The sequence below is a fragment of the Cucumis sativus genome, chromosome 2, assembly GCF_000004075.3.
Source record: "Cucumis sativus cultivar 9930 chromosome 2, Cucumber_9930_V3, whole genome shotgun sequence".
Classification (NCBI taxonomy): domain Eukaryota; kingdom Viridiplantae; phylum Streptophyta; class Magnoliopsida; order Cucurbitales; family Cucurbitaceae; genus Cucumis; species Cucumis sativus.
The window spans coordinates 19838-43088 of record NC_026656.2 but is presented as its reverse complement, the minus strand read 5'-3'; the positions used below and the strand labels follow the sequence as shown (position 1 = coordinate 43088).

Sequence of the window (23251 nt, the reverse complement as noted above, 5' to 3'; positions counted from 1 at the left end):
AATGGTCAAATTTGAGGAATCGTATCTGCTGGCTTTGTAGTCCAAACAGGTTGTCTGGCTAACTTTCTTTTTCTCATTTTCAACCAATTAGGATAGCTGTCATGTTTTTTGAATTCCTTGCCATTCTTGAGTAGTAACTTGGCATTTGTTTATTAAAAGGTTTTAATTAAGATTATGGTGTTCATAACTTTGTAGTGTCACACTAAATAACTTAAAAGAGTTAGTTTGACAGTTGACAAACATGATAGTAATGTGATAGTGAGTGCAAGGGTAAAAAGAGCTGCTTCTGTTGGGTTAAAGGGATGTTTGTGTTTTTTAGTGTGATGTGTTTTGTTTTCAAGTTCGTTAGTAGACGTATTACTTAATTGAGCATTTTGATACCATAGCCAGTGTAGGGGAAGATGAATGGAGGGTGCTATGAGACTAGTTAAGACTTATATGTATCCTAATTTTAGTAATATATAAAATTGAGAGAATTTCCTTTGATTTTCAGGAACAAGGATGAATAATCAATGAAAAATGAATGAAAAGGTTTATCCATGCAAGCTTCAAACCAAAGTCAAGGATGTCGATCCTTCCAGGGGAGTCCAAAGTTCCAAGATTGTTTATCCATGCATCATTTTGTCGATCTACTAAGATTAAATTGTCTCGTTGTAGTTGCAAGACTGGAACAATAGACGGCAGTTTACACCACCCAGTGACTTCCATGCTGACGCGATGAATGATTATTTCATTTCTCAGGTAATTGTTCTCAATGAATGTTTTGGTTCTAACGACCTGCTATCTGATCGTAATTCTAATTATTTACTTGGCCTTGTTTCTTTGTAGGCAGTGATAGAAAATACCAGAGCAAATGATATACACAAGCGAGTTCCCTTTTTAGTACCGCTTACTAGCAGGGTTAAGATTTTCACTGTAAGCAAGTTATTTTTTTGGTTTCCTTATCCACAATATTGAATTTCTTGGATGACTGTTAGTTATAGAAATATGTAAGATATTTTTTATTTATGGTTACTTTCTCTATAACTCATTTCACAGACACAACTAGCAGCAGCTAGGCAAAGGAATGGATCTCTTGCTGTTTTTGCCAGAAACCGGTTTAGAATTCGACGAAATCATATATTGGAAGATGCTTTCAGTCAGATGAGTGCATTGTCTGAAGTTGATCTTCGAGGATCGGTAATTTCAGACTTCCATGATTTATGAAAAATGAAATTGTTATCTTACTTTTTTCTATCTTTTTCTTTGCCCTCGTGAAAACGACCCCTTCCCTCTTCTGCATCCTATAGTTGCAGAGTTACTTGTAATTGTTTATTAGTTTTTTCTTGTTTGTGTTGGGTCAATTGCTTCACTTTTCTGCATGCAGATACGTGTGTCTTTTGTTAATGAATTTGGAGTTGAGGAGGCAGGAATTGATGGTGGTGGTATTTTTAAAGATGTCATGGAGAACATTACACGGGCAGCCTTTGACGTGCAGTATGGTTTATTTAAGGTTATCACGACATTCCTTATTATTAGCATGGCATGGCTTTGTTAATCCTGTAGTATTATTGGATAACATGAAGCGTGATGAGACAGCCATAGTTGTTTGAAATCGCTTTTCAAAATAAAAATAGTTGTGAGATCACATTTCAATATAAAAATTGGTTGCTTGAAATCTATTTCATAAAATTTCAGTAATATGTGGGTATGTATTGTTCATTTTTTCTAATATAAGTTATTTTCTGCTTGGTAATCCAGCAAATTGCTGACCATTTGCTCTACCCCAATCCTGGTTCGGGAATGATACATGAGCAACATCTCCAGTTTTTCCATTTCCTCGAAGTTCTTTTGGCAAAGGTATGGCCATAATTCCCAATCATACATGGAATTTACTTTGGTTGATTAGTTTTTTCTTTTTTTGGATAAGGATATCCTGGTCTTGGCCTTATCATGGAAGATTCTTATATATCTTTCACCCCATACTTTGGTTGAATTTTGGAACATTAATGTATCGCCTGACATTCATAAATACAATGTCATAATTTGAAATCTGCTGTCTTCCTACATTATGCATGTTTTTCTGTTATTGAAGTTGCTGCCCGGTTGTGCTAAAAGTTCTCAAGCAGTCATGCTAAAAGATCTCAATCACATTAAATGATTTTTGACAGGATGTTGTTGTTTTACCCTTCTTCCTGTAGGTCATGTTTGAAGGAACTCTTGTTGATATACTTTTTGCAACATTCTTCTTGAGCAAGTTAAAACAGAAGTAAGGTTTTTAAAGATTTACTGTCTTACTGTTTTGTATTTTGTGCTGATCCACTAATCGTAGTATTGATGGTCATGACAATGACTAGTTGCAAGTTACTTGAATTTTTAGGGTTCTAAAAATCTTACATTTTATTATGGGTGCACTGCCTACTAATGAGATTGTCAATTGCTAACTTCCAAATGTTGAATTTGGGATTTCCATGCTACATTCACTTTCTTGATCTGCAATTACAGAGCTACTCTATACTGGAATAAAGTCTCATCTGAACTGTACATTGCTTTTGATGCTGTAATTGCAAAGCTAGGAAATCTTTATGTATAATGCCTTTTTTTTTATCATTTATTAATGAAAATGAGAAGCCTTTTTATAGGCTGGAGATTACAAGAGTTGTTAAACTAACTTGGGGTTGAGTTAGTTTACTTATAACTAACTCAAGATACAAAATTGTTAATTCAAATAACTAATCCTAAACTATAAAAATGGTAATTCAAACACCTCCTCTAGGATAAAACTCAAGAAACATAAAGAAGGGGGATGTTCTACATTAGCTTTTGTCAAGGCTTTAGCCAAAATTTTATTTATCAACTGTGGGGGAGGATTTGAGAGCTCCCCAATCTCTACACACTTCTCTAATGAGAGTCTATACCAAAATCAAGATACCCATACCCTTCCACTCAAGAAACTTAAGTAATTGCTTAGAGAAATAACAAAATACTTGGCCCCACTCTAACAAACACATTCCTAAGGGCCCACACAAATAGAAAAATACCAACTAACTCTCAATCATTCTTTCTTCTTCCTATTCTTGTCTCTACGGGAATACACCTTTACTATGGGAGGTCTATCATTACCCGCCCCCCAAATAGCCACCTTGTCCTCAAGGTGGAATTCAGGAAACTGTTTCTTGAATAAGAGCAGCTTGTTCCCACGTTGCACTTTCAAGTGTCCCCTCACTCGAACGGATCAAAACTTCTAAGTTGTCCTCCTTTTCTATTGTTTTGCGAACTCCCAATACTTCTACCGGAGACACTTGCATAGACAAATCAGCAGCCAAATCTTTTGAAATTGGGAATAATGGCCTGTTTGAACCCACGACCTTGCGAAGAACAGAAACATGAAAGACCGGGTGTATAAGCGATTCCTTGGGAAGGGCCAAACGGTATGCAACGAAACGAATTCGTGCCACGATCATAAATGAACCAATGAATCTTGGGGCTAATTTGGAGTGCTTAAAACGGCTGAGAGAGGACTGTCGGTAAGGGCGTAACTTCACATAAACCCAATCATGAACCTCAAACTGCACCTCCCGTCTTTTAGCATTAGCATATTTGACCATTCGCTGCTGTGCTTTCAGTAAATTGGCCTTCAAAACGCCCAAAATTTCATCTCTTTCTTTCATCAAATGGTCTACTTCATCATTCACCCGGCTCGAGCCCTTCACATATGGTAATATAGAGGGGGGTGGTTGCCCATAGAGGGCCTCGAAGGGGGTCATCAATGTGGCTGTACGGACTGTTGTATTATAGCTTAATTCAGCCCAAGCTAGCCATTTAACCCATTGTTTAGGTGTGTTCATAGAAAAACACCCTAGATACGTCTCCACCCCTCGATTGACAACTTCCGTTTGACCATCTGTTTGGGGGTGGTAAGTGGTGCTTCATCTCAACTGAGTTTCCAACAACCTCCACAACTCTTCCCATAATAGACTTGTGAAAATACGATCACGATCCGACACTATACTTCAGGGGCATCCATGCAAACGAATAATCTCTCGCATAAAAACAGCAGCAACCACTTTTGCACCAAATGGATGTTTCAAGGGGATGAAATGTGCATACTTGGAAAGAAGATCCGCAACTACCAATATAACATCATAACCCTCGGATTTGGGGAGGCCCTCAATAAAATCCATACTAATATCTTCCCACACACGGTCCGGAATGGGTAATGCTTGAAGGAAACCAGCCGGAGTTAAAGACAAGTATTTGGCTTGCTGACACACGGAACATTCAGCAACATAGGTGCGGATATGGGCTTTCATACCTCGCCAATATACCTCCCTTGCTAGCCTTTGATATGTTTTCAATGCACCATGATGTCCCCCTATCGGGCTGTTATGGAACTCAGCTAATAATAAAGTAATATTAGGTGAATCCTCCTCCTTGTAGCAAATATCCATCTGGAGCTGGCTGTCCATTTATCAAGGATAATCGAATATTGTTAAGAGATTCATTTCCAGCCACTTGATCGATGAAAACCGAAGGGTTTAGCCCGCCCACAATACTTACGAGGCCCAATTCAAATACCGGTGGTAATCTCTATAAGGCATCGGCCGCTTTGTTTTCCAATCCTTTCTTGTACTCAATCACAAAATCATACCCCAATAGTTTAGCGATCCATCTCTGATATTCTCCCCCGATAGCCCGTTGTTCAAGAAGAAACTTCAAACTTTTCTGATCTGTACGCACCACAAAAGGCTTACCCAATAGATATGGTCGCCATTTTTGAACAGCCAGCACTATTGCCATAAGCTCCCGTTCATAAACAGCCTTAAACCTATGGGTAATAGGTAAAGCTTGACTGAAAAAGGCCACTGGTCGTTGATTTTGCATTAGGACAGCCCCAATACCCACACCCGAAGCATCAGTTTCCAGCACAAAACTTTGTGAAAAATCAGGAATACCTAGCATCGGGACAGACATCATTGCTGACTTTTAACTGCTGAAATGCGTTCTCGGTCGTCTCATTCCACTTAAAGTTACCTTTTTTTAACAGTTGTGTCAAGGGGGCAGCACAATAGAACCGTAGTTTGCAACGAATTTCCGATAATACCCCGTTAGCCCCAAAAAACCCACCTAGCTCCTTCACGTTCTTGGGTGCTGGCCATTTAACCATCGCTTCTATTTTTGTTGGATCCGCTGCCACCCCCTCTGAAGAAATAACATGGCCCAAGTATTCAATTTTGTCAACCGCAAATTGGCATTTTTTAAAGTTGGCTACCAGTTGATGAGCTACTAGAGTTTCCAAAACCATTGCCAATTGGTGCAAATGCTCGTCCAAGGACTTGCTGTAAATTAAGATGTCATCAAAGAAAACCAAAACAAACTTGCGTAAATATGGGCGAAGAACATCACTCATGATTGATTGGAATGTTGCCGGAGCGTTTCAACCCAAACAGCATCACAAGGAATTCATAGGGCCCCTCGTGGGTTCGAAACGCTGTTTTGTGAACATCGGCTGCCCGCACAAATAGAAAAATATCAGAATGCTTGTTTTTCTTTATTTATTTTGTAATGTCAATTAATTGGCTAATTATTTATCAGAATGCTTGTTGATATCGCTGCATGTTTTATTTTGTAATGTTTGTACTTTTTAGTTGTGATTTGTGAATATGCTAGGATTGATTTGATTTGCTCTTCTGACTGTTAAGATCGGAATGATGTTGCTCATCTGAAAGTAGGCAGCATCATGTGCTTGAAGACTTGTAGAGTATGGAGAGTGAATGGTCAAATTTGAGGAATCATATCTGCTGGCTTTGTAGTCCAAACAGGTTGTCTGGCTAACTTTCTTTTTCTCATTTTCAACCAATTAGGATAGCTGTCATGTTTTTTGAATTCCTTGCCATTCTTGAGTAGTAACTTCGCATTTATTTATTAAAAGGTTTTAATTAAGATTATGGTGTTCATAACTTTGTAGTCACACTAAATAACTTAAAAGAGTTAGTTTGACAGTTGACAAACATGATAGTAATGTGATAGTGAGTGCAAGGGTAAAAAGAGTTGCTTCTGTTGGGTTAAAGTGATGTTTGTGTTTTTTAGTGTGATGTGTTTTGTTTTCAAGTTCGTTAGTAGACGTATTACTTAATTGAAAATTTTGATACCATAGCCAGTGTAGGGGAAGATGAATGGAGGGTGCTATTAGACTAGTTAAGACTTATATGTATCCTAATTTTAGTAATATATAAAATTGAGAGAATTTCCTTTGATTTTCAGGAACAAGGATGAATAATCAATGAAAAAGGAATGAAAAGGTTTATCCATGCAAGCTTCAAACCAAAGTCATGGATGTCGATCCTTCCAGGGGAGTCCAAAGTTCCCCCCTTATTTTTCTCCATTTACTTTGATTTTCAAAAGCTTTTAGGACAGAAAAAGCAATTTTTTGAGTGGGTGTGGGTAATAGCTTGCTTAGCTTGCATGTTTAGTGTAAACTTGGGGGTTCAAATTTTGCCCAAATTTCAAAATTTTTCAGAATTCTTTCCATACAATAATGAGCATTATACCTTCTTAGCTTAATTAGATCTTGCATAAAAAGCATGATTGGCAACCCTTGAGCACTGAGCTCGGGTTTATGATGTGAAATTCTGAATTTTGATGAGTATATGTGCTGAAATTTGAGCATAAGCTGCTGTCTTTTTTGTTTTAAGCTCCTTTTAGCTATTTCTTATTGAGATGTGAATGCATGATTGAGAAAATGGTATGTGTGTTGTGAATGCTTGATTGCATGTATAATAAATAAGTGCATGGATACTTTTCTAGCTTTGTCTTCCTTTGTTGCTTTGTCGTGACTTACCTATGATGCACTTAGTCCAAACCTAGCCTAGATAGAGTAAAAAAGGATAGGAGGCACTCTTTAGAAACTGGGATGGTTTTAACAAATTTGTCTTGTCAAACATGAGTTAGAAGCCTCTTGTCTAGCCACAATGAACTAAATCCCTTTAGAAAAGGGTCGACATTAACAAAACTTATTGTCACTTCAAAGGGAGCAATCAAACTTAATTAGTAACTAAATGTAGAACCATAGAAAGGTTAGCCCACCGGTTCTAGCAAGGCCTAGTTACCACATTGCATACCAAAGAAAGAAAAGAGAGACTTGACAATGCAAAACATAAAACAGTAAGACAATCAAGAGCTATAAAAAAAATCAAACAACATATCCAATATACATTAGAAAAAGCCCATAAAAAATGGGGGAAAACTTCACTTTTGGCCTAACCAAAACCAGACTACCTACTCTTAGCGTTCTAAACATAGCATCGAGTTTGATGAGGGCTTTGAAAAGAGGAGGAATCCTCCCCGATCCACATTAGGGGGAAAACAAGGCTTGTTGTCACTTCGAAGGGAGCAGTCAAACTTAGCATTGAGTTTGACGAGGGCTTTGAAAAGAGGAGGAATCCTCCCCGTTCCATAGTAGGGGGAAAACGAGGCTTGTTGTCACTCCGAAGGGAGCAGTCAAACTTAGAAACTAAGTTTAGAACCATAGAAAGGTTAGCCCACCGGTTCTAGCAAGACCTTGTTACCACATTGCATACCAAAGAAACAAAAGAGAGACTTGCAAATGCAAAACGTAAAAAGGTGAGACAATCAAGAGCTATAAAAAAACAAACAACACATGTAATATACATTAGAAAAATCCCATAAAAAAACAAAGAGCCAACTTGGTTCGGTCAAGTAGAATGTGTTGAGTTCCCTAACTATCAGAGCTTTTAGCAGAAAACTTTACTTTTGGCCTAACCAAAACCAAACCACCTACTCTTAGCGTTCTAAACTTAGCATCGAGTTTGATGAGGGCTTTGAAAAGAGGAGGAATCCTCCCCGATCCACATTAGGGGGAAAACAAGGCTTGTTGTCACTCCGAAGGGAGCAGTCAAACTTAGCATTGAGTTTGACGAGGGCTTTGAAAAGAGGAGGAATCCTCCCCGTTCCATAGTAGGGGGAAAACGAGGCTTGTTGTCACTCCGAAGGGAGCAGTCAAACTTAGAAACTAAGTTTAGAACCATAGAAAGGTTAGCCCACCGGTTCTAGCAAGACCTTGTTACCACATTGCATACCAAAGAAACAAAAGAGAGACTTGCAAATGCAAAACGTAAAAAGGTTAGACAATCAAGAGCTATAAAAAAACAAACAACACATGCAATATACATTAGAAAAATCCCATAAAAAAACAAAGAGCCAACTTGGTTCGGTCAAGTAGAATGTGTTGAGTTCCCTAACTATCAGAGCTTTTAGCAGAAAACTTTACTTTTGGCCTAACCAAAACCAAACCACCTACTCTTAGCGTTCTAAACTTAGCATCGAGTTTGATGAGGGCTTTGAAAAGAGGAGGAATCCTCCCCGATCCACATTAGGGGGAAAACAAGGCTTGTTGTCACTCCGAAGGGAGCAGTCAAACTTAGCATTGAGTTTGACGAGGGCTTTGAAAAGAGGAGGAATCCTCCCCGTTCCATAGTAGGGGGAAAACGAGGCTTGTTGTCACTCCGAAGGGAGCAGTCAAACTTAGAAACTAAGTTTAGAACCATAGAAAGGTTAGCCCACCGGTTCTAGCAAGACCTTGTTACCACATTGCATACCAAAGAAACAAAAGAGAGACTTGCAAATGCAAAACGTAAAAAGGTTAGACAATCAAGAGCTATAAAAAAACAAACAACACATGCAATATACATTAGAAAAATCCCATAAAAAAACAAAGAGCCAACTTGGTTCGGTCAAGTAGAATGTGTTGAGTTCCCTAACTATCAGAGCTTTTAGCAGAAAACTTTACTTTTGGCCTAACCAAAACCAAACCACCTACTCTTAGCGTTCTAAACTTAGCATCGAGTTTGATGAGGGCTTTGAAAAGAGGAGGAATCCTCCCCGATCCACATTAGGGGGAAAACAAGGCTTGTTGTCACTCCGAAGGGAGCAGTCAAACTTAGCATTGAGTTTGACGAGGGCTTTGAAAAGAGGAGGAATCCTCCCCGTTCCATAGTAGGGGGAAAACGAGGCTTGTTGTCACTCCGAAGGGAGCAGTCAAACTTAGAAACTAAGTTTAGAACCATAGAAAGGTTAGCCCACCGGTTCTAGCAAGACCTTGTTACCACATTGCATACCAAAGAAACAAAAGAGAGACTTGCAAATGCAAAACGTAAAAAGGTTAGACAATCAAGAGCTATAAAAAAACAAACAACACATGCAATATACATTAGAAAAATCCCATAAAAAAACAAAGAGCCAACTTGGTTCGGTCAAGTAGAATGTGTTGAGTTCCCTAACTATCAGAGCTTTTAGCAGAAAACTTTACTTTTGGCCTAACCAAAACCAAACCACCTACTCTTAGCGTTCTAAACTTAGCATCGAGTTTGATGAGGGCTTTGAAAAGAGGAGGAATCCTCCCCGATCCACATTAGGGGGAAAACAAGGCTTGTTGTCACTCCGAAGGGAGCAGTCAAACTTAGCATTGAGTTTGACGAGGGCTTTGAAAAGAGGAGGAATCCTCCCCGTTCCATAGTAGGGGGAAAACGAGGCTTGTTGTCACTCCGAAGGGAGCAGTCAAACTTAGAAACTAAGTTTAGAACCATAGAAAGGTTAGCCCACCGGTTCTAGCAAGACCTTGTTACCACATTGCATACCAAAGAAACAAAAGAGAGACTTGCAAATGCAAAACGTAAAAAGGTTAGACAATCAAGAGCTATAAAAAAACAAACAACACATGCAATATACATTAGAAAAATCCCATAAAAAAACAAAGAGCCAACTTGGTTCGGTCAAGTAGAATGTGTTGAGTTCCCTAACTATCAGAGCTTTTAGCAGAAAACTTTACTTTTGGCCTAACCAAAACCAAACCACCTACTCTTAGCGTTCTAAACTTAGCATCGAGTTTGATGAGGGCTTTGAAAAGAGGAGGAATCCTCCCCGATCCACATTAGGGGGAAAACAAGGCTTGTTGTCACTCCGAAGGGAGCAGTCAAACTTAGCATTGAGTTTGACGAGGGCTTTGAAAAGAGGAGGAATCCTCCCCGTTCCATAGTAGGGGGAAAACGAGGCTTGTTGTCACTCCGAAGGGAGCAGTCAAACTTAGAAACTAAGTTTAGAACCATAGAAAGGTTAGCCCACCGGTTCTAGCAAGACCTTGTTACCACATTGCATACCAAAGAAACAAAAGAGAGACTTGCAAATGCAAAACGTAAAAAGGTTAGACAATCAAGAGCTATAAAAAAACAAACAACACATGCAATATACATTAGAAAAATCCCATAAAAAAACAAAGAGCCAACTTGGTTCGGTCAAGTAGAATGTGTTGAGTTCCCTAACTATCAGAGCTTTTAGCAGAAAACTTTACTTTTGGCCTAACCAAAACCAAACCACCTACTCTTAGCGTTCTAAACTTAGCATCGAGTTTGATGAGGGCTTTGAAAAGAGGAGGAATCCTCCCCGATCCACATTAGGGGGAAAACAAGGCTTGTTGTCACTCCGAAGGGAGCAGTCAAACTTAGCATTGAGTTTGACGAGGGCTTTGAAAAGAGGAGGAATCCTCCCCGTTCCATAGTAGGGGGAAAACGAGGCTTGTTGTCACTCCGAAGGGAGCAGTCAAACTTAGAAACTAAGTTTAGAACCATAGAAAGGTTAGCCCACCGGTTCTAGCAAGACCTTGTTACCACATTGCATACCAAAGAAACAAAAGAGAGACTTGCAAATGCAAAACGTAAAAAGGTTAGACAATCAAGAGCTATAAAAAAACAAACAACACATGCAATATACATTAGAAAAATCCCATAAAAAAACAAAGAGCCAACTTGGTTCGGTCAAGTAGAATGTGTTGAGTTCCCTAACTATCAGAGCTTTTAGCAGAAAACTTTACTTTTGGCCTAACCAAAACCAAACCACCTACTCTTAGCGTTCTAAACTTAGCATCGAGTTTGATGAGGGCTTTGAAAAGAGGAGGAATCCTCCCCGATCCACATTAGGGGGAAAACAAGGCTTGTTGTCACTCCGAAGGGAGCAGTCAAACTTAGCATTGAGTTTGACGAGGGCTTTGAAAAGAGGAGGAATCCTCCCCGTTCCATAGTAGGGGGAAAACGAGGCTTGTTGTCACTCCGAAGGGAGCAGTCAAACTTAGAAACTAAGTTTAGAACCATAGAAAGGTTAGCCCACCGGTTCTAGCAAGACCTTGTTACCACATTGCATACCAAAGAAACAAAAGAGAGACTTGCAAATGCAAAACGTAAAAAGGTTAGACAATCAAGAGCTATAAAAAAACAAACAACACATGCAATATACATTAGAAAAATCCCATAAAAAAACAAAGAGCCAACTTGGTTCGGTCAAGTAGAATGTGTTGAGTTCCCTAACTATCAGAGCTTTTAGCAGAAAACTTTACTTTTGGCCTAACCAAAACCAAACCACCTACTCTTAGCGTTCTAAACTTAGCATCGAGTTTGATGAGGGCTTTGAAAAGAGGAGGAATCCTCCCCGATCCACATTAGGGGGAAAACAAGGCTTGTTGTCACTCCGAAGGGAGCAGTCAAACTTAGCATTGAGTTTGACGAGGGCTTTGAAAAGAGGAGGAATCCTCCCCGTTCCATAGTAGGGGGAAAACGAGGCTTGTTGTCACTCCGAAGGGAGCAGTCAAACTTAGAAACTAAGTTTAGAACCATAGAAAGGTTAGCCCACCGGTTCTAGCAAGACCTTGTTACCACATTGCATACCAAAGAAACAAAAGAGAGACTTGCAAATGCAAAACGTAAAAAGGTTAGACAATCAAGAGCTATAAAAAAACAAACAACACATGCAATATACATTAGAAAAATCCCATAAAAAAACAAAGAGCCAACTTGGTTCGGTCAAGTAGAATGTGTTGAGTTCCCTAACTATCAGAGCTTTTAGCAGAAAACTTTACTTTTGGCCTAACCAAAACCAAACCACCTACTCTTAGCGTTCTAAACTTAGCATCGAGTTTGATGAGGGCTTTGAAAAGAGGAGGAATCCTCCCCGATCCACATTAGGGGGAAAACAAGGCTTGTTGTCACTCCGAAGGGAGCAGTCAAACTTAGCATTGAGTTTGACGAGGGCTTTGAAAAGAGGAGGAATCCTCCCCGTTCCATAGTAGGGGGAAAACGAGGCTTGTTGTCACTCCGAAGGGAGCAGTCAAACTTAGAAACTAAGTTTAGAACCATAGAAAGGTTAGCCCACCGGTTCTAGCAAGACCTTGTTACCACATTGCATACCAAAGAAACAAAAGAGAGACTTGCAAATGCAAAACGTAAAAAGGTTAGACAATCAAGAGCTATAAAAAAACAAACAACACATGCAATATACATTAGAAAAATCCCATAAAAAAACAAAGAGCCAACTTGGTTCGGTCAAGTAGAATGTGTTGAGTTCCCTAACTATCAGAGCTTTTAGCAGAAAACTTTACTTTTGGCCTAACCAAAACCAAACCACCTACTCTTAGCGTTCTAAACTTAGCATCGAGTTTGATGAGGGCTTTGAAAAGAGGAGGAATCCTCCCCGATCCACATTAGGGGGAAAACAAGGCTTGTTGTCACTCCGAAGGGAGCAGTCAAACTTAGCATTGAGTTTGACGAGGGCTTTGAAAAGAGGAGGAATCCTCCCCGTTCCATAGTAGGGGGAAAACGAGGCTTGTTGTCACTCCGAAGGGAGCAGTCAAACTTAGAAACTAAGTTTAGAACCATAGAAAGGTTAGCCCACCGGTTCTAGCAAGACCTTGTTACCACATTGCATACCAAAGAAACAAAAGAGAGACTTGCAAATGCAAAACGTAAAAAGGTTAGACAATCAAGAGCTATAAAAAAACAAACAACACATGCAATATACATTAGAAAAATCCCATAAAAAAACAAAGAGCCAACTTGGTTCGGTCAAGTAGAATGTGTTGAGTTCCCTAACTATCAGAGCTTTTAGCAGAAAACTTTACTTTTGGCCTAACCAAAACCAAACCACCTACTCTTAGCGTTCTAAACTTAGCATCGAGTTTGATGAGGGCTTTGAAAAGAGGAGGAATCCTCCCCGATCCACATTAGGGGGAAAACAAGGCTTGTTGTCACTCCGAAGGGAGCAGTCAAACTTAGCATTGAGTTTGACGAGGGCTTTGAAAAGAGGAGGAATCCTCCCCGTTCCATAGTAGGGGGAAAACGAGGCTTGTTGTCACTCCGAAGGGAGCAGTCAAACTTAGAAACTAAGTTTAGAACCATAGAAAGGTTAGCCCACCGGTTCTAGCAAGACCTTGTTACCACATTGCATACCAAAGAAACAAAAGAGAGACTTGCAAATGCAAAACGTAAAAAGGTTAGACAATCAAGAGCTATAAAAAAACAAACAACACATGCAATATACATTAGAAAAATCCCATAAAAAAACAAAGAGCCAACTTGGTTCGGTCAAGTAGAATGTGTTGAGTTCCCTAACTATCAGAGCTTTTAGCAGAAAACTTTACTTTTGGCCTAACCAAAACCAAACCACCTACTCTTAGCGTTCTAAACTTAGCATCGAGTTTGATGAGGGCTTTGAAAAGAGGAGGAATCCTCCCCGATCCACATTAGGGGGAAAACAAGGCTTGTTGTCACTCCGAAGGGAGCAGTCAAACTTAGCATTGAGTTTGACGAGGGCTTTGAAAAGAGGAGGAATCCTCCCCGTTCCATAGTAGGGGGAAAACGAGGCTTGTTGTCACTCCGAAGGGAGCAGTCAAACTTAGAAACTAAGTTTAGAACCATAGAAAGGTTAGCCCACCGGTTCTAGCAAGACCTTGTTACCACATTGCATACCAAAGAAACAAAAGAGAGACTTGCAAATGCAAAACGTAAAAAGGTTAGACAATCAAGAGCTATAAAAAAACAAACAACACATGCAATATACATTAGAAAAATCCCATAAAAAAACAAAGAGCCAACTTGGTTCGGTCAAGTAGAATGTGTTGAGTTCCCTAACTATCAGAGCTTTTAGCAGAAAACTTTACTTTTGGCCTAACCAAAACCAAACCACCTACTCTTAGCGTTCTAAACTTAGCATCGAGTTTGATGAGGGCTTTGAAAAGAGGAGGAATCCTCCCCGATCCACATTAGGGGGAAAACAAGGCTTGTTGTCACTCCGAAGGGAGCAGTCAAACTTAGCATTGAGTTTGACGAGGGCTTTGAAAAGAGGAGGAATCCTCCCCGTTCCATAGTAGGGGGAAAACGAGGCTTGTTGTCACTCCGAAGGGAGCAGTCAAACTTAGAAACTAAGTTTAGAACCATAGAAAGGTTAGCCCACCGGTTCTAGCAAGACCTTGTTACCACATTGCATACCAAAGAAACAAAAGAGAGACATGCAAATGCAAAACGTAAAAAGGTTAGACAATCAAGAGCTATAAAAAAACAAACAACACATGCAATATACATTAGAAAAATCCCATAAAAAAACAAAGATCCAACTTGGTTCGGTCAAGTAGAATGTGTTGAGTTCCCTAACTATCAGAGCTTTTAGCAGAAAACTTTACTTTTGGCCTAACCAAAACCAAACCACCTACTCTTAGCGTTCTAAACTTAGCATCGAGTTTGATGAGGGCTTTGAAAAGAGGAGGAATCCTCCCCGATCCACATTAGGGGGAAAACAAGGCTTGTTGTCACTCCGAAGGGAGCAGTCAAACTTAGCATTGAGTTTGACGAGGGCTTTGAAAAGAGGAGGAATCCTCCCCGTTCCATAGTAGGGGGAAAACGAGGCTTGTTGTCACTCCGAAGGGAGCAGTCAAACTTAGAAACTAAGTTTAGAACCATAGAAAGGTTAGCCCACCGGTTCTAGCAAGACCTTGTTACCACATTGCATACCAAAGAAACAAAAGAGAGACTTGCAAATGCAAAACGTAAAAAGGTTAGACAATCAAGAGCTATAAAAAAAAACAACACATGCAATATACATTAGAAAAATCCCATAAAAAAACAAAGAGCCAACTTGGTTCGGTCAAGTAGAATGTGTTGAGTTCCCTAACTATCAGAGCTTTTAGCAGAAAACTTTACTTTTGGCCTAACCAAAACCAAACCACCTACTCTTAGCGTTCTAAACTTAGCATCGAGTTTGATGAGGGCTTTGAAAAGAGGAGGAATCCTCCCCGATCCACATTAGGGGGAAAACAAGGCTTGTTGTCACTCCGAAGGGAGCAGTCAAACTTAGCATTGAGTTTGACGAGGGCTTTGAAAAGAGGAGGAATCCTCCCCGTTCCATAGTAGGGGGAAAACGAGGCTTGTTGTCACTCCGAAGGGAGCAGTCAAACTTAGAAACTAAGTTTAGAACCATAGAAAGGTTAGCCCACCGGTTCTAGCAAGACCTTGTTACCACATTGCATACCAAAGAAACAAAAGAGAGACTTGCAAATGCAAAACGTAAAAAGGTTAGACAATCAAGAGCTATAAAAAAACAAACAACACATGTAATATACATTAGAAAAATCCCATAAAAAAACAAAGAGCCAACTTGGTTCGGTCAAGTAGAATGTGTTGAGTTCCCTAACTATCAGAGCTTTTAGCAGAAAACTTTACTTTTGGCCTAACCAAAACCAAACCACCTACTCTTAGCGTTCTAAACTTAGCATCGAGTTTGATGAGGGCTTTGAAAAGAGGAGGAATCCTCCCCGATCCACATTAGGGGGAAAACAAGGCTTGTTGTCACTCCGAAGGGAGCAGTCAAACTTAGCATTGAGTTTGACGAGGGCTTTGAAAAGAGGAGGAATCCTCCCCGTTCCATAGTAGGGGGAAAACGAGGCTTGTTGTCACTCCGAAGGGAGCAGTCAAACTTAGAAACTAAGTTTAGAACCATAGAAAGGTTAGCCCACCGGTTCTAGCAAGACCTTGTTACCACATTGCATACCAAAGAACAAAAGAGAGACTTGCAAATGCAAAACGTAAAAAGGTAAGACAATCAAGAGCTATAAAAAAACAAACAACATATCCAATATACATTAGAAAAAGCCCATAAAAAATGGGGAAAACTTCACTTTTGGCCTAACCAAAACCAGACCACCTACTCTTAGCGTTCTAAACTTAGCATCGAGTTTGATGAGGGCTTTGAAAAGAGGAGGAATCCTCCCCGATCCACATTAGGGGGAAAACAAGGCTTGTTGTCACTCCGAAGGGAGCAGTCAAACTTAGCATTGAGTTTGACGAGGGCTTTGAAAAGAGGAGGAATCCTCCCCGTTCCATAGTAGGGGGAAAACGAGGCTTGTTGTCACTCCGAAGGGAGCAGTCAAACTTAGAAACTAAGTTTAGAACCATAGAAAGGTTAGCCCACCGGTTCTAGCAAGACCTTGTTACCACATTGCATACCAAAGAAACAAAAGAGAGACATGCAAATGCAAAACGTAAAAAGGTTAGACAATCAAGAGCTATAAAAAAACAAACAACACATGCAATATACATTAGAAAAATCCCATAAAAAAACAAAGAGCCAACTTGGTTCGGTCAAGTAGAATGTGTTGAGTTCCCTAACTATCAGAGCTTTTAGCAGAAAACTTTACTTTTGGCCTAACCAAAACCAAACCACCTACTCTTAGCGTTCTAAACTTAGCATCGAGTTTGATGAGGGCTTTGAAAAGAGGAGGAATCCTCCCCGATCCACATTAGGGGGAAAACAAGGCTTGTTGTCACTCCGAAGGGAGCAGTCAAACTTAGCATTGAGTTTGACGAGGGCTTTGAAAAGAGGAGGAATCCTCCCCGTTCCATAGTAGGGGGAAAACGAGGCTTGTTGTCACTCCGAAGGGAGCAGTCAAACTTAGAAACTAAGTTTAGAACCATAGAAAGGTTAGCCCACCGGTTCTAGCAAGACCTTGTTACCACATTGCATACCAAAGAAACAAAAGAGAGACATGCAAATGCAAAACGTAAAAAGGTTAGACAATCAAGAGCTATAAAAAATCAAACAACACATGCAATATACATTAGAAAAATCCCATAAAAAAGCAAAGATCCAACTTGGTTCGGTCAAGTAGAATGTGTTGAGTTCCCTAACTATCAGAGCTTTTAGCAGAAAACTTTACTTTTGGCCTAACCAAAACCAAACCACCTACTCTTAGCGTTCTAAACTTAGCATCGAGTTTGATGAGGGCTTTGAAAAGAGGAGGAATCCTCCCCGATCCACATTAGGGGGAAAACAAGGCTTGTTGTCACTCCGAAGGGAGCAGTCAAACTTAGCATTGAGTTTGACGAGGGCTTTGAAAAGAGGAGGAATCCTCCCCGTTCCATAGTAGGGGGAAAACGAGGCTTGTTGTCACTCCGAAGGGAGCAGTCAAACTTAGAAACTAAGTTTAGAACCATAGAAAGGTTAGCCCACCGGTTCTAGCAAGACCTTGTTACCACATTGCATACCAAAGAAACAAAAGAGAGACATGCAAATGCAAAATGTAAAAAGGTTAGACAATCAAGAGCTATAAAAAAACAAACAACACATGCAATATACATTAGAAAAATCCCATAAAAAAGCAAAGATCCAACTTGGTTCGGTCAAGTAGAATGTGTTGAGTTCCCTAACTATCAGAGCTTTTAGCATAAAACTTTACTTTTGGCCTAACCAAAACCAAACCACCTACTCTTAGCGTTCTAAACTTAGCATCGAGTTTGATGAGGGCTTTGAAAAGAGGAGGAATCCTCCCCGATCCACATTAGGGGGAAAACAAGGCTTGTTGTCACTCCGAAGGGAGCAGTCAAACTTAGCATTGAGTTTGACGAGGGCTTTGAAAAGAGGAGGAATCCTCCCTGTTCCATAGTAGGGGGAAAACGAGGCTTGTTATGAGGATTTTCCCTTGTGAAATTATTATAAAAGTGACAAATGAAAATATTGATTGGTTTCTGAACCACTGTGGTGCCCTTGTTTGTTATTTTCCCTTATGTTGCTTTATGCTTGGTTTTCTAATTGATAATATCATCTTAAAGTGTTCTAATTGATAGCACATATCTCTTAGTGTTAGTACTTTCTTACCTTTCTCTCTCTTACATATATAGGGGATATGTTGAGCATTTTCGCTAGCAAGGATTATGTACTTAACAAGGCCTTAGTGGATTAGAGAGTTAAGAAATTTGCATATGCTTGCATCCAGACTGTACACCATAATAGGTAATTAGTTTTTTCCATTTCAACATTCCTTATTAAAAACTTGTCCTTTTTAACGTTTTGAATGGAAAAACAGATGTTTGATCTATCATTGTTGATTTTGTTGGCTTTCTATGCTATGATCCTTTAATTGTATATGATATATTTCTTTTGTTGAAAAGTGATATATTTCTTAGATTTTGTTCAGATATATATAATTGACATAAAGGTTTTTTTACCTTCAGCTAACGAATTCAGACTAATCTTATTTATATATATGATAAGTTGTCTTTATTTTTCCTCTGAATTATTCTTACTTGATGTTGTTCTTGATAGAAACCAATTGAGGAATCAACTTTTGGCTGCACCTGTGAACTCTAACACACCTGCAACTCTATTGTTAGACACAATTATTTTCTTATTACAACCTGAACTCCCATGGGTTTGTAAAATTGTTGGTTACTTCCTGGAAAGAAATGCATATGCGTTGATTAGGGATATCACTTTGACAGGGAAGGTATAAATGTACTTCCTTTTTTTTCTACTTGCAAGTGGTTTTTTTTATAGACATTCTGTTTTGCCGTGGATTATCCTCTGCAGGTGTTGTCAGAGAACTAATTCACACTCAAACTATTGCAGGAAAGTGCAGATTCACATTCCAAGAGTTCAATGGCTTCTCTAGAACATCTGCTGTCTCTTTTGAGTTCTCATGTTGGTAAGAAGCCATGTTGTTGCCCACGTGTTGATCCCAATTGGAGTTTCTCCTCTCAAATTCTTACTCTTCCTTTACTGTGGCGGACATTCACATTTCACACCTCTCTCTACCCAATGGACAAAGTTGCATGTGTCATCCTCTACTAGGTTTGTGTACCTTGCTGTTTGGATATAATGGCGTTAGTAATGGTTTAAAGGTCATGTTTTCTCAATAACGAGAAACATAACATGCATGTACTTCATTTAAAAAAGAAAAAAAAACTCTATAGATTTTTTTTGAAAAGATCTTTTTAAGTACAACTTGGTGTGGGACATAAAAAATTATGACTATTCTAGCATACAGAATGGAGTTAGTTCCAGTACTCTGGAGTTTTATTAAAAAGTGCCACGAGAATAAAAAATGGTCATCCTTTTCAGAGAAATTGGCATATTTATCAGGAGATGCACCTGGTTGGCTATTACCTTTGGCTGTTTTTTGTCCTGTGTACAAGTAAGATTTGGCATGATAGTAATGTGATAGTGAGTGCAAGGGTAAAAAGAGCTGCTTCTGTTGGGTTAAAGGGATGTTTGTGTTTTTTAGTGTGATGTGTTTTGTTTTCAAGTTCGTTAGTAGACATATTACTTAATTGAGCATTTTGATACCATAGCCAGTGTAGGGGAAGATGAATGGAGGGTGCTATGAGACTAGTTAAGACTTATATGTATCCTAATTTTAGTAATATATAAAATTGAGAGAATTTCCTTTGATTTTCAGGAACAATGATGAATAATCAATGAAAAATGAATGAAAAGGTTTATCCATGCAAGCTTCAAACCAAAGTCAAGGATGGTTTATCCATGCATCATTTTGTCGATCTACTAAGATTAAATTGTCTCGTTGTAGTTGCAAGACTGGAACAATAGACGGCAGTTTACACCACCCAGTGACTTCCATGCTGACGCGATGAATGATTATTTCATTTCTCAGGTAATTGTTCTCAATGAATGTTTTGGTTCTAACGACCTGCTATCTGATCGTAATTCTAATTATTTACTTGGCCTTGTTTCTTTGTAGGCAGTGATAGAAAATACCAGAGCAAATGATATACACAAGCGAGTTCCCTTTTTAGTACCGTTTACTAGCAGGGTTAAGATTTTCACTGTAAGCAAGTTATTTTTTTGGTTTCCTTATCCACAATATTGAATTTCTTGGATGACTGTTAGTTATAGAAATATGTAAGATATTTTTTTATTTATGGTTACTTTCTCTATAACTCATTTCACAGACACAACTAGCAGCAGCTAGGCAAAGGAATGGATCTCTTGCTGTTTTTGCTAGAAACCGGTTTAGAATTCGACGAAATCATATACTGGAAGATGCTTTCAGTCAGATGAGTGCATTGTCTGAAGTTGATCTTCGAGGATCGGTAATTTCAGACTTCCATGATTTATGAAAAATGAAATTGTTATCTTACTTTTTTCTATCTTTTTCTTTGCCCTCGTGAAAACGACCCCTTCCCTCTTCTGCATCCTATAGTTGCAGAGTTACTTGTAATTGTTTATTAGTTTTTTCTTGTTTGTGTTGGGTCAATTGCTTCACTTTTCTGCATGCAGATACGTGTGTCTTTTGTTAATGAATTTGGAGTTGAGGAGGCAGGAATTGATGGTGGTGGTATTTTTAAAGATGTCATGGAGAACATTACACGGGCAGCCTTTGACGTGCAGTATGGTTTATTTAAGGTTATCACGACATTCCTTATTATTCGCATGGCATGGCTTTGTTAATCTTGTAGTATAATTGGATAACATGAAGCGTGATGAGACAGCCATAGTTGTTTGTTCAACCTTTTTGGTAGATTATGAGTTACGAACTTACACTTAGGATTTGCTAGGTCGTTTTGAAAACTTAAGTAATACCTAGACACGTTTTGAGCACGTTTTAGGTTGGTTTGAACTAAGTTTGTTGCACTTACACACTTGGTTACCATTTTGGGTCTTGTAGTGCTTTTTTCACACTATTTGAACTTTTTTCGTAGGTTATGAGTTACAAACCTACACGTAAGCTTTTTTAGGTCGTTTTGAAAGTTCAAGTGATACTTAGGCACGTTTTGAACTCGTTTTAGGTTGGTTTGACACTAAGTTTTAAACACATTTGATTGACATGTTGGGTCTTGAAGTACTTTTTTCACACTTTTTGAAATTTTGGTAGGTTGTGAGTTACAAACTTACACTTAAGCATTGCTGGGTCGTTTTGAAAATTCAAGTGATACTTACACACGTTTTGAATACATTTTAGGTTAGATTGAGTTTGTTGCACTTGGTTGTCATTTTTGGTCTTGAAATGCTTTTTTCAACCTTTTTGGTAGATTATGAGTTTCAAACTTACACTTAGGATTTGCTAGGTCGTTTTGAAAACTCAAGTAATACCTAGACACGTTTTGAGCACATTTTAGGTTGGTTTGAACTAAGTTTGTTGCACTTACACACTTGGTTGCCATTTTGGGTCTTGTAGTGCTTTTTGCACAATATTTGAACTTTTTTCGTAGGTTATGAGTTACGAACCTACACGTAAGCTGTTTTAGGACATTTTAAAAGTTCAAGTGATACTTAGACACGTTTTTAACTCGGTTTAGGTTGGTTTGAAACTAAGTTTGTTGACCTTATCCAATTGGTTGCCATTTTCGGTCTTGAAGTGCCGTTTTCACACTTTTTGAACATTTTGGTAGGCTATGGGTTACCAACTTACACTTAAATTTTGTTAGGTTGTTTTGAAAGTCCAAGTGATACTTAGACACGCCTTGACCACTTTTTAGGTTGGTTTGGAACTAATTTTGTTGCAGTTGCGCACTTGGTTGCCATTTTGGGTCGTGTAGTGTTTCCTTTTTTTCCATACTTCTTGAACTTTTTGGTAGGTTATGAGTGACGAACTTACAAATAAACATTCTTAGGTCGTTCTGAAAGTTCAAGTGATACTTAAACACGGTTTGAAATTCTTTTAGATTTGTTTAAGACTAAGTTTGTTTCACTTGCATACTTGGTTGCCATGTTAGGTCTCAAAGTGCATTTTTCACGCATTTTGATTTTTTTGTTAGTTTGTGAGTTACGAGCTTACACTTAAGGATTGTTAGGTCGTTTTAAACACATTTTGCATTGGTTTGAAACTAAGTTTGTTGCACTTACACATTTGATTGAAATGTTGGGTCTTGAAGTACTTTTTTTCACACTTTTTGAAATTTTTTTAGGTTGTGAGTTACGAACTTACGCTTGAGTATTGTTTGGTCGGTTTGAAATCTTAGACACGTTTTGCACTCTTTTTAGGATGGCTTGAAACTAAGTCCGTTGCACTTACATACTTCGTTGCCGTTTTGGGTCTTGAAGTGCTTTTTTTACACTTTTTGAAATTTTGGTAGGTTGTGAGTTACAAACTTACACTTAAGCATTGTTTGGTCGTTTTGAAAGTTTAAGTGATACGTACACACGTTTTGAATACATTTTAGGTTAGATTGAGTTTGTTGCACTTGGTTGTCATTTTTGGTCTTGAAATGCTTTTTTCAACCTTTTTGGTAGATTATGAGTTTCAAACTTACACTTAGGATTTGCTAGGTCGTTTTGAAAACTCAAGTAATACCTAGACACGTTTTGAGCATGTTTTAGGTTGGTTTGAACTAAGTTTGTTGCACTTACACACTTGGTTGCCATTTTGGGTCTTGTAGTGCTTTTTGCACAATATTTGAACTTTTTTCGTAGGTTATGAGTTACGAACCTACACGTAAGCTGTTTTAGGAAATTTTAAAAGTTCAAGTGATACTTAGACACGTTTTTAACTCGGTTTAGGTTGGTTTGAAACTAAGTTTGTTGACCTTATCCAATTGGTTGCCATTTTCGGTCTTGAAGTGCCGTTTTCACACTTTTTGAACTTTTTGGTAGGCTATGGGTTACCAACTTACACTTAAATTTTGTTAGGTTGTTTTGAAAGTCCAAGTGATACTTAGACACGCCTTGACCACTTTTTAGGTTGGTTTGGAACTAATTTTGTTGCAGTTGCGCACTTGGTTGCCATTTTGGGTCGTGTAGTGTTTCCTTTTTTTCCATACTTCTTGAACTTTTTGGTAGGTTATGAGTGACGAACTTACAAATAAACATTCTTAGGTCGTTCTGAAAGTTCAAGTGATACTTAAACACGGTTTGAAATTCTTTTAGATTTGTTTAAGACTAAGTTTGTTTCACTTGCATACTTGGTTGCCATGTTAGGTCTCAAAGTGCATTTTTCACGCATTTTGATTTTTTTGTTAGTTTGTGAGTTACGAGCTTACACTTAAGGATTGTTAGGTCGTTTTAAACACATTTTGCATTGGTTTGAAACTAAGTTTGTTGCACTTACACATTTGATTGAAATGTTGGGTCTTGAAGTACTTTTTTTCACACTTTTTGAAATTTTTTTAGGTTGTGAGTTACGAACTTACGCTTGAGTATTGTTTGGTCG

The 23251-nt window shown here is 38.7% G+C and overlaps 2 protein-coding genes across 2 annotated transcripts; both read left to right on the top strand.

Annotated features, from left to right (window-relative positions):
- Window positions 1-31: 31 nt before the first annotated feature.
- LOC116402149 (E3 ubiquitin-protein ligase UPL6-like) lies at window positions 32-2523 on the top strand. Its single transcript, XM_031881269.1, has 7 exons — window positions 32-49; window positions 494-741; window positions 829-915; window positions 1039-1179; window positions 1367-1492; window positions 1741-1839; window positions 2181-2523. The coding sequence occupies exons 2-7, from the start codon at window positions 718-720 to the stop codon at window positions 2250-2252; spliced, it is 549 nt and encodes a 182-aa protein (XP_031737129.1). The 5' UTR covers window positions 32-49; window positions 494-717; the 3' UTR covers window positions 2253-2523.
- Window positions 2524-19618: 17095 nt separating this feature from the next.
- Window positions 19619-20553, top strand: LOC116402056 (E3 ubiquitin-protein ligase UPL6-like). Its single transcript, XM_031880806.1, has 4 exons — window positions 19619-19756; window positions 19844-19930; window positions 20055-20195; window positions 20383-20553. The coding sequence occupies exons 1-4, from the start codon at window positions 19733-19735 to the stop codon at window positions 20551-20553; spliced, it is 423 nt and encodes a 140-aa protein (XP_031736666.1). The 5' UTR covers window positions 19619-19732.
- The last annotated feature ends 2698 nt before the right edge of the window (window positions 20554-23251 follow it).

Bases quoted from the DNA above. Each gene is read 5' to 3' on its own strand.
- LOC116402149 (XM_031881269.1), top strand. From the start codon at position 718: ATGAATGATTATTTCATTTCTCAG. The intron at 916-1,038 runs GTAAGCAAGTTA...CTCATTTCACAG, and splicing joins GCAGGGTTAAGATTTTCACT to ACACAACTAGCAGCAGCTAG. The intron at 1,840-2,180 runs GTATGGCCATAA...TTCTTCCTGTAG, and splicing joins TCGAAGTTCTTTTGGCAAAG to GTCATGTTTGAAGGAACTCT.
- LOC116402056 (XM_031880806.1), top strand. From the start codon at position 19,733: ATGAATGATTATTTCATTTCTCAG. The intron at 19,757-19,843 runs GTAATTGTTCTC...GTTTCTTTGTAG, and splicing joins ATGATTATTTCATTTCTCAG to GCAGTGATAGAAAATACCAG. The intron at 19,931-20,054 runs GTAAGCAAGTTA...CTCATTTCACAG, and splicing joins GCAGGGTTAAGATTTTCACT to ACACAACTAGCAGCAGCTAG.